The 8,771-nt window shown below is 46.7% G+C and overlaps 1 protein-coding gene across 2 annotated transcripts in view; it reads left to right on the top strand.

Moving 5' to 3' along the window:
• The first annotated feature begins 6,791 nt into the window (after positions 1 to 6,791).
• The window catches only part of LEMD3 (LEM domain containing 3), a 40,670-nt gene continuing 38,690 nt past the window's right edge, over positions 6,792 to 8,771 (top strand). For both annotated transcript variants that reach the window (XR_008430963.1, XM_053943001.1), the window contains exon 1: positions 6,792 to 8,364. Coding sequence is in view for 1 of the 2 variants with exons in the window: in XM_053943001.1 (XP_053798976.1) it covers positions 6,852 to 8,364 (1,513 nt within the window). In the remaining variant the exon portion in view is untranslated. The remainder of the gene's footprint in view (positions 8,365 to 8,771) is intronic.

Genomic DNA, 8,771 nt, shown 5'->3' with positions numbered 1-8,771 from the left:
CTGTGTCTCTCTGTTTCATTTCTGTTTGGGTTTTTTCCCTTTTAATGCTTCTTTTCCATGAGAAAAGGGAGGTGTTCTACTCTAAGCCAACTCATCATAGAGGCATAGAGAGAACTGGCAGATATCATTGCTCATGTCTGGCTATGCGGGGAGAGGACTAGGGTTTTGCTGCTGTGAGAATTTCTCAGAAGTTATATTGGAGCTGTTCCAACAGTTTACAGTAAAATGACTGCAGTTCTAATGCAAGTTCAGCAAGGTGAAGGCCATCTTTTTTCCAGGTACAACAGCAAATGGTGTCAGACATGTCTCTGGTCTGAGAAACGAAACCTTTGTACAGAATGCTACATGGTATGCGGATCCAGCCTTCATAGGAAGTCCGACATTGAAGAGCAGAGAGAGATTTCTGGCCTGTAAGGACCATAAAGAATTAAACACAGAAGGAAACTGAATGTAATGATGATACTCACATGTGTTAAGAAAACCAGAGAGTGTGGGGTATGCTAGAGACTCCCATTATGTGTGACACAGAAGATTCCGTTCAGACAGGATGAAGCTGCTTTTAGACAGAGATGTTTGGGTATGCCAAAAACTGGTTGTTGTTAATGTTCCCTAAATGTACTTCATTTTTACAGGAGAAAACAAAGCTCTAGAAATGCAGCATGTACTTTGAGAAGGAAATTGTTGTCTTAGGGCTAGTGATACTTTTTTCCCGTTCTCTGTGAGTAGTTTTTATGGAAGTTCTTCCTTCCTCTTTGTGAGATATTTTCTATGTGAGTGGAGTTATCAACAGCAGAAATAACATAGCCTAAGGAAATCTTTAAAATGTGCCAGGATGACACCACTGCTCGCTAACAAAAAAAAAGGATTGGCTCAATAAGAAGCTGAGAGTAGGAGAGACAGAGAGTGCTGCTGAAATGTACAAGTGCTTTCTCTAGAAACAGAATTTCCTAAGGGCTACTGGCTTCCTGCTTATGTACCTTGCCTACACTTCAGGTCAGAGGTAATGGAGGCAAGTGGGTATTCAAGTGGAAGGGAGTATCTTCTCTTGTGTTTGCACAGAGCCAGGTACAAAAGAGCAAGGAAAATGGGTCAAATCTCCAAGTGCTAAAGAGCCATAGACAATACCAATAATTGTTTGGAACACACTGAATTTAGTGCTTTGCAGCAGTCTAATGACATGGACAGAAAACAGAATGGTGGCCTTATTCTTACTTCTTGGATTTGGTTATTTTTGTCAACTCTACAAATTTATATTTTGCTTAGTTATTGAATGAACTGAAATTAGAAATCCTGTGGCACAGAAAAAGGCATTACAGAATTACCCTTGTATGAAAATGTAAAACATAAGCTTTATTTTTTCTTTCTGTGCATAATGGTTCTTCTTTTAAACATTATTAAATGAATTAAATAATCCTAAGTTTTTAAGACATTAATTAGCCTTGGATCAAAGTCATGGATGTAATTATAAACAGTGAGCTCTTTATGGCTCCATCTATGCTGCTCATCACTTTGTTGCCGAACACTATTCAAGGTTTCAGGCTACAGTGCCATGCTCACAGCCATGTTAAAGGTTGTTTAGGTCATGGCAAAAAAAAATCTCATCAGGTGTAGTTAACATGTCTACATCCTGTATGGTGTTAACAGGTATTTCCTTATGTGAGAAAAGTACAAGAATGCAGGGAATCAGGCATCTCCAGGTTTTCAGGGTTCTGTTGATTTCAGAAAGGCAGGATCCCTTCCCAGTATTCTTCTGTGGTTAAGCATGCAACTCTAGTTCTTATCATTCCTTAGATCTTGGAAATACTGCAAGGGACACCTAACCATAGGGAAGTAGATGCTCAAAAGCCAGAGTAGTCTAATGCCACAGCTTTAGGCCACAACTGTGCTGGGAGGTCATTATGTATTTAGAAGTACTTCTGCCAATTCCACGTGGCAAGTATATGCTTTACCCAGCCAGTTTCTGTATGTAAGAATAGTGAACCAATAATAAAGTACTCTGCCTGACCACCAAGCACAGCTTCACTTTTTCCTTTTCAAATTTAAACAAAAAGCTCTGTTTGTAACTGTACAATGCTTTAGAGAACAAAACAGAACTGATTTGCCACCTTGTTAGAAGAGTTGATTAAAACATGCAGTAGTCTTTAGCAACAATTACTCTGAGACATAAAATAGGACGTCAAGAAGGTTTTAGGGACCAATAGGTGGGTGAGCATTTTGATACTGTCCTACTAACGAGATTTTTCCATTCTCTCCAAATAGCTCCAGGATGATCCCCTCAACCATTCATCTGCATTCATGATTTCATCCATCTGCCCCTCTGTAACTACATTTTTGCTTCCTGAAAAGGCTGGAAGGAGAAAATTTACTATCATAATAAACATCAGCTTTTAGTCACTATTACTTCTTTGTTTTATTCCTAAAGCCCTTGTCTCTCTTGTTGGCATTTTCTTAAATTCTATTATTTCTTTGCCACAATTCGTTATCAAATCTCTTGTTTTCTGATAGCTGACATTCTTCTTTAAGCTCACTTCCGGAGGAATTGAACAGCTCAGGTTCAGATTTTAAAATAAATATACCTAGCTATTCTGGTCTCTCAGAAGAGAACTGAATACAGAAAGTTAATTTAAGTGAAAAGCTCATATGTAAATAAACTGTCCTTTCAAAAATAAATACAGTTTTTCAAGCCAGTCTTTAAGATTTAGAGTTCTGCTTTGAGGATTATTTCTTTTCAACATACAGAGTCAGCAGTAATCTCTCCAACAGTTTCATCAAAATGGTCAATGCTTAGGAATACAGGCATCATAAAGTGAGCAGAAATTATATGACCTGATCAGGATGACCACCCAATAGAGTATATGCTATGGATCAGTTTAAGTTATATAAACATTGACATATTAACTGCAGGAGGGGATTCTGTTGCCTTTTTGAAGTCTCAGAGTCATGAACTGCAAGAGCTGCACAGTCACAGCAGGTCATTACAAACTTTGTGGGAGTGGAACTAGTGTGGGATACTTAGGAAGGAACTGTCATCTGGCAGCACATGCCCTCTTTGCAGGAGGTGGGGAATCCAGCACACCGTGTTCATGCTGCTGCAATGTGTGAGTGGTCCGGCACCATGTGGGAAGTGTGGGCAAGATACTTTGCATGTGCCCACACCTAAGCCACAAAAAAGCAGCAATGCAAGGGCAAGAGACAGCATAAGCCTTATGAACATTAATAGGATGCCCACAGGAAAGAAGAACGTATACATAGGCTCACAGGCTGAATGGCATGGTCAGTACATAAACAAATAGTACGTATTAGTACCATACCCTGGTAACTTTACCACTGGTAACTTTAACAAAGATGGATTTGCTCTCATAAAAAAAACTCATATGGGAGTTGTAAGGCGGAGAAACAAGAAATTAAAAGAAGGCAAGTGAGTCTGTTCACTCAGAAATGTGGCAGCAACAGTAATATTTAAGATCAGTTTTCTTGGAAAAAAAGCCCATTCAGTTTTAAAAGGAAAAGGTTATTTCATGTAGTATTTGAAACAACTGGATAACAAGAGTAAATAGGTTTAAAAGTAGGTTAGTACAGCTTGTTTTCAGTGGAGTGATTTCCTCTGAGGCATAATGCCATAAGAGTAACTCCACGAGTTCCTGGAGGTGTGTGATTATGTGACTATCTCCACTTTTATTAAAAAAGACAGGAAAGGCACATTCTTACTTTTGACTAACATTCACATTCGTTACCATCACATTCCTAAGAGAACGTGATCTCAGCATACCTTAAGGCTCAAAAATCAAAAGGTAAATAGAAATACACAAGTATTTACAATATTGGGAGTTTAACAAGAGGATAATATTTCCTTTAGGTGTGACTCATGATTTCTACATGCTTCAAGTATGCAACAGTGATTTGTATAGGAGTGGCCTGCATTAATTGAAGAGGAAGTTGTAGTGAGAGACTTGCTAACATTTGAAAGGCAGCTGTCATTTACGCAGTCTAAGAACTTTAAAAAAGCATAAATATCATACAGATCTGGAATCAGGAAAGAAAAATAAGAGAGGTGTTAAAATACAACTTCAAGTACCAGTCTAATGAAGTCAACGTAAGTATGGTTGCTAACTTCCAGAACAGCTTTTCACTCAATGGAAGAACTGGCAGTTTCTTTAGAACACCAGTCCTTTAAGGATGAGAGGGAAAATATAACCCAAAACATCTTATCCAAAAAACAGCCACCATTTTTTCCCTGATCAATAACAGTCTCCACACTCCTTGCAGCCAAAAATTAGAAAAGTATTTTAGAAAAGTAACCACTTTCAGTATTGACTTAAAACTTGACTATGTGAAGATATTGATAAAACTAAGGGATTTATACTAATGTATTCTATGAAAGAAATGCGATTTTGGATTGGTAATGGAAGTATCCTAACTTCAGTACAACCATTAGACATATTTTTTAAACATTTCAAAATATTTTGGCACACAGATTTTATATCATGACTTGGAATATGTAGACTTCTCAGTCAGCTCGTCCATGTATCTACATGCAGGAGATTCAATTTTTGAGGAGATTATTCAAGTTTTGCAGGTGATTATTCAATAGTTAACAATTTATAGTATTTACTGTACTCCTGCTGCTAAGTAAACAGTTTTATAAAATAACTCATGCCCTTGCTGTAATAAACAGAGAGAAGATACGAATTGCACTGGTAGGATGACAGGATCCTCAATTTCTTGCAGGACAGCATACCTTCTGCTAGTAGAAGGAAGGTGTATAAGCCAGTGCTTTCCAGATTGGTGCCTGGGCTGGGACTGACTGCTGTTACTTTGGCCAGTGCCACAGGCAGCTGGAGACAGGCACTGAATGTGGCGGGGCATGTTCAAACACATATCCCGACTAGCTGGTGGAAAGTGTGGGTTGCTTCTCACTGATGAGAAGGAATGGAATGTCAGAAGCATTTCTCATGGCATTTATGGTATCAGTTGGCTAGTATAGATTGGGACAGATCGGGTACATTTACATTTCTGGTTTAATGTGTGATGGAGGTTATGTGGAGTGTAATCATCCTTACAGCTGGAGCTCTGTGCATTCCTCCAATGCATTATATTACTGTATGTGAAACAGCTCCTGTCAGGGAAACAAGAGCCTGTGCACAGTGGTGCCACACAAAGCACAGCAGTCATAAAGACCCTTGGCCACTCCTCTAGTTCAGTAGACTTGTCTTGATCTTCTCACATAGCTGCTTTACAGCTACCTTAACTCTTCTTCTGCAAATGTTCCTCAATAACAAAATTAGCAACCTCAGTTTTGACACTAGCAGGGCATATCCACAATATCCTCACTGCAGCAGACTGTGAGGGAGAGCACACAATTGTTCATGCAGTTCGATCTTGTTCCTGGACCACTTTTGTCAATGGTGGTGGAAGGCCAGTCAGAGCTAGGCCAAAATTGGAGCTCAGCCTCCTGTGTTTTCGACGTGGTATGCAGAAACTGAGCCCAGGGTTTTGTCATTCAGGGTGGACAGGTAGAGACAGGCAGGCCAAGAGATTCTGAAGCCTCCATATGAGGTTCTGTGGCCAAAGGGCCTATCCAGAAGGTCACCACACACAGCATGCTCTGAGAAATGCCAGGATGACATCGCTTTATATTTGACAAGTACATGTTTCTCCATATAGTTTGACAATTTCAACTGCAATACATATGAAGAACTATATTTTCCAATAGAAAGAAGCAAAATACATCCAAGTAATTAAAAAATTAATCACATGCAAAACCACACAATTTATTAAGCTGGAAAAGACCTCAGACCATCAAGTCCAACCTATGACTGAGTAACACCACAACTAGAACACAGCACTATGACTGGATGTGGCACTTTGTTTTAACATCTCCAGGCGTGTCTCTGCCTGTCCATTACATGGGCAATCCATTACAATGTTTAATCACATTTTCTGTGAAGAAATTCTTCCTAATGTGCCACCTAAACCTCCCCTAGCCCAGTTTAAGACTATGTTCTCTCTTATGCATGAGAGGTTGTATGTCTTCTCACAGCCGAGATGTCCGGATGCTGAAGTTGCAACAGGGAAAGGTTTGCTCCCACCAGGCACATCGGTGGAAAGGAGCCGCTGCCTGCCACCTCGGGAAGGGCCCGCCAAAATGCGCACGCAGCCTCTTCCCATTTTTCTAGCCACCTTTAGGCTAAATTTGACACCCGGGAATGGCGTAAGTGGCGGTTCAGGGCTCGGTCTGACGCTGCTCACTGCAGCGCATTCCCGAGCACTCCGACTCTCCGCAGCAGCCGCGGTTTCGTCTGTTCACAAGTGTCCCGGTACAGAGCGTTTCCGACCTGCGCGGCTGCTCCAGCTCCGAAAGCCGCCGCTGTCTCCCACCACCCCCGGACCCGGCGCCCCGCCCCGCCACTTCCCCACCGCCGCCGAGAGCGCCTCCCACAGGCCAGCCGCGCGGCGCCAGGGGCTGCCCGTTCGGCGGTGCCCTCCCTGTTCCCCATCCGCCGCCCGCCACGGTGCGACAGCCGCCCGGGACCCGCTCTGCCAGCTCGGGGCGGACGGGGCGATACTCGGCCCCATTTCTCGCAGGGGCGGCGGGAGCGGCGGGAGCGGCGCCAACCCCGCGCGACAGCCGTGCCCAAGCGAGGACGGGCGGAAGGGCCGCCGGCACCGGGCGGCCCCGCCCCGCTCATCCCCCCGCTCCCCCGCCCGGCCGGCCGCGTTCCCGGCGGGCGGCGCCGCGGGGTGACGGGCGGGTCTCGGCCACAGCCGAGTGCGGCGCGTCAGTTCCGGCGGGGAGCGCGGCGCGGCGCGTGGGTCGGAAGCGCCGCGGCGGCGGCGGCGGGGAGCGGAAAATGGCGACGGCCGCGCAGCTCACGGACGAGGAGCTCTTCTCGGAGCTGAGGCGCTTCGGCTTCTCCCCAGGGCCGGTCACCGAGAGCACCCGGCCCGTCTACCTGAAGAAGCTGAAAAAGCTGCGTGAGGATGAACGGGCCGGGGCCCGCGGCAGCGGCGCCAACAAGACCCGGAACAGCAACAACAATAACACGGGAGCCGGAGCGGCGCCGGGCGGAGGCGGCGGCCCCGGGCGGGCGGCCCCGGGAGCGCGGCTGGCCGGCGCCGAGCACCCCTTCCTCCCCGGGGCTGCCGCCGGAGGCGGCCGGGGCCGCGCCGCACGCCCCGCCGGGAGCGGCAAAGTGCTGCTGGGCTTCAGCTCGGATGAGTCGGACGTGGAAAGCAGCCCCCGGAGCCAGGCCGGCGGCAGGAGGGAGCGCACTGCGCCCCTCTTCCGCGGCCTCAGGCCCGCCGCCCCCCACGGCGCCTGCGGCGTGAGCAGCAGCTCCCCCTCGGAGGAGGCGGCCCGGCGGAAGCCCAACGCCTGGTGGGGGGCGGCGGCCAGGAGACCGGCGGCGACTCAGGGTGTGAGGGAGCTCGGGGACGGCGAGGAGGACGACGACGACGACGAAGAGGAGGAAGAAAAGGAGAGTGAGCAGCAGCGGTGGAAGAACCGGACCGTGAACGGGAACCGGCTCCTCTCCTACGGAGGCAGCAGGGACAAGTACTCGGACTCGGAGGAGGAGGAGGCGGCGGGGGCGAGGGCCAAACAGCAGGAGGAGTCTGCAGTTCGCCGGCCCAGACGGAGCCTTAGCAAGTCGCCTGCTCCATTCATAACAAGCAAATGCGCTGCAGCCGGCGCTGGCGTGATGGAGACGGGCCAAGAAAGGGCTGGCGGAGGCTGCGGTGCTGGTGTGCTCGTAACGAATGACAGGGCGGCGGGGGCGGCTGCTGCCGGCAGTCTAGACAGGGGCAGAAATCAGGAGGAGGAGGAGGCGGCGGCGGTGGAGGGGGGAAGAGGAGGAGGATGTGAAAATCTGGACTCTAGTCCTCCCAGCCCCAGATACCGCATTGGCCTATCCAAGAAATCACCATCGGTATTGTTGTTGCCACCACCGCTCACGGACGTGGACAGCGGCAAAATCACTGACCCTCCAGGCACCATTAGGAAAGCGACCAATAATCATGTTCTCAGCGGTGCTCCTGGTAGCTGTAATGTTGAATCCAGGATCTATTCATCTACCAATAGCCTTCCCCCGGGTGGAACCACGTCCTCCCTTAGACTCAACCACTCCAATCATACGGGTTCGAATCATACCTACCTGAAAAACACCTACAAGAAGAATCTCTCTGAGCCCGAGGAGGAGCTTCTCCAACAGTTCAAAAGAGAGGAGGTATCCACCACTGGAGGCTTCAGTGCACATTACCTGTCCATGTTCCTCTTAACTGCTGCATGCTTGTTCTTTCTGATACTGGGATTCACATACCTGAGAATGAGAGGTTCTGGAGTAGCTGAGGATGTGGGAGCCAACAGTAAGTATTAGGTGAAGGGTAAGAGCAGTTTCTGCAACTGGATGTAACAACTGTTAATACACCTTTGCGTTCCCAGACATCCCTTACTGAACAGTTCTGGGTTCCACCTTAGTATCATCTTTAGAGGATGTTGCACAGAGAAATTGTCTTTCCTTATGTACGTGCTTTGTAAGCTGGTGTATTAAGCTTGCAAGATATTTGCGGATAAACTTAAATCCCAGCATTCTCTGCTGTAATCTATTGATACCTTGTTTTCTAGCAAGTTTTCTTCCCAAAGCAGTTCAGGTTTTGTTCAGTTTAGGAATATGGTTAATAGAGAATTGACTAAGGCTTTGTGTTAAACTCACAGGAGTAAGTGTGCACAATTAGATACCTGGGATTCCTGCAGGGCTAGGATTTGAGTATAG

The sequence above is a fragment of the Vidua chalybeata genome, chromosome 5, assembly GCF_026979565.1.
Source record: "Vidua chalybeata isolate OUT-0048 chromosome 5, bVidCha1 merged haplotype, whole genome shotgun sequence".
Taxonomy (NCBI): domain Eukaryota; kingdom Metazoa; phylum Chordata; class Aves; order Passeriformes; family Viduidae; genus Vidua; species Vidua chalybeata.
Note: the sequence above shows the minus strand (reverse complement) of the source record. Positions and strands in the feature narration are given on the sequence as shown.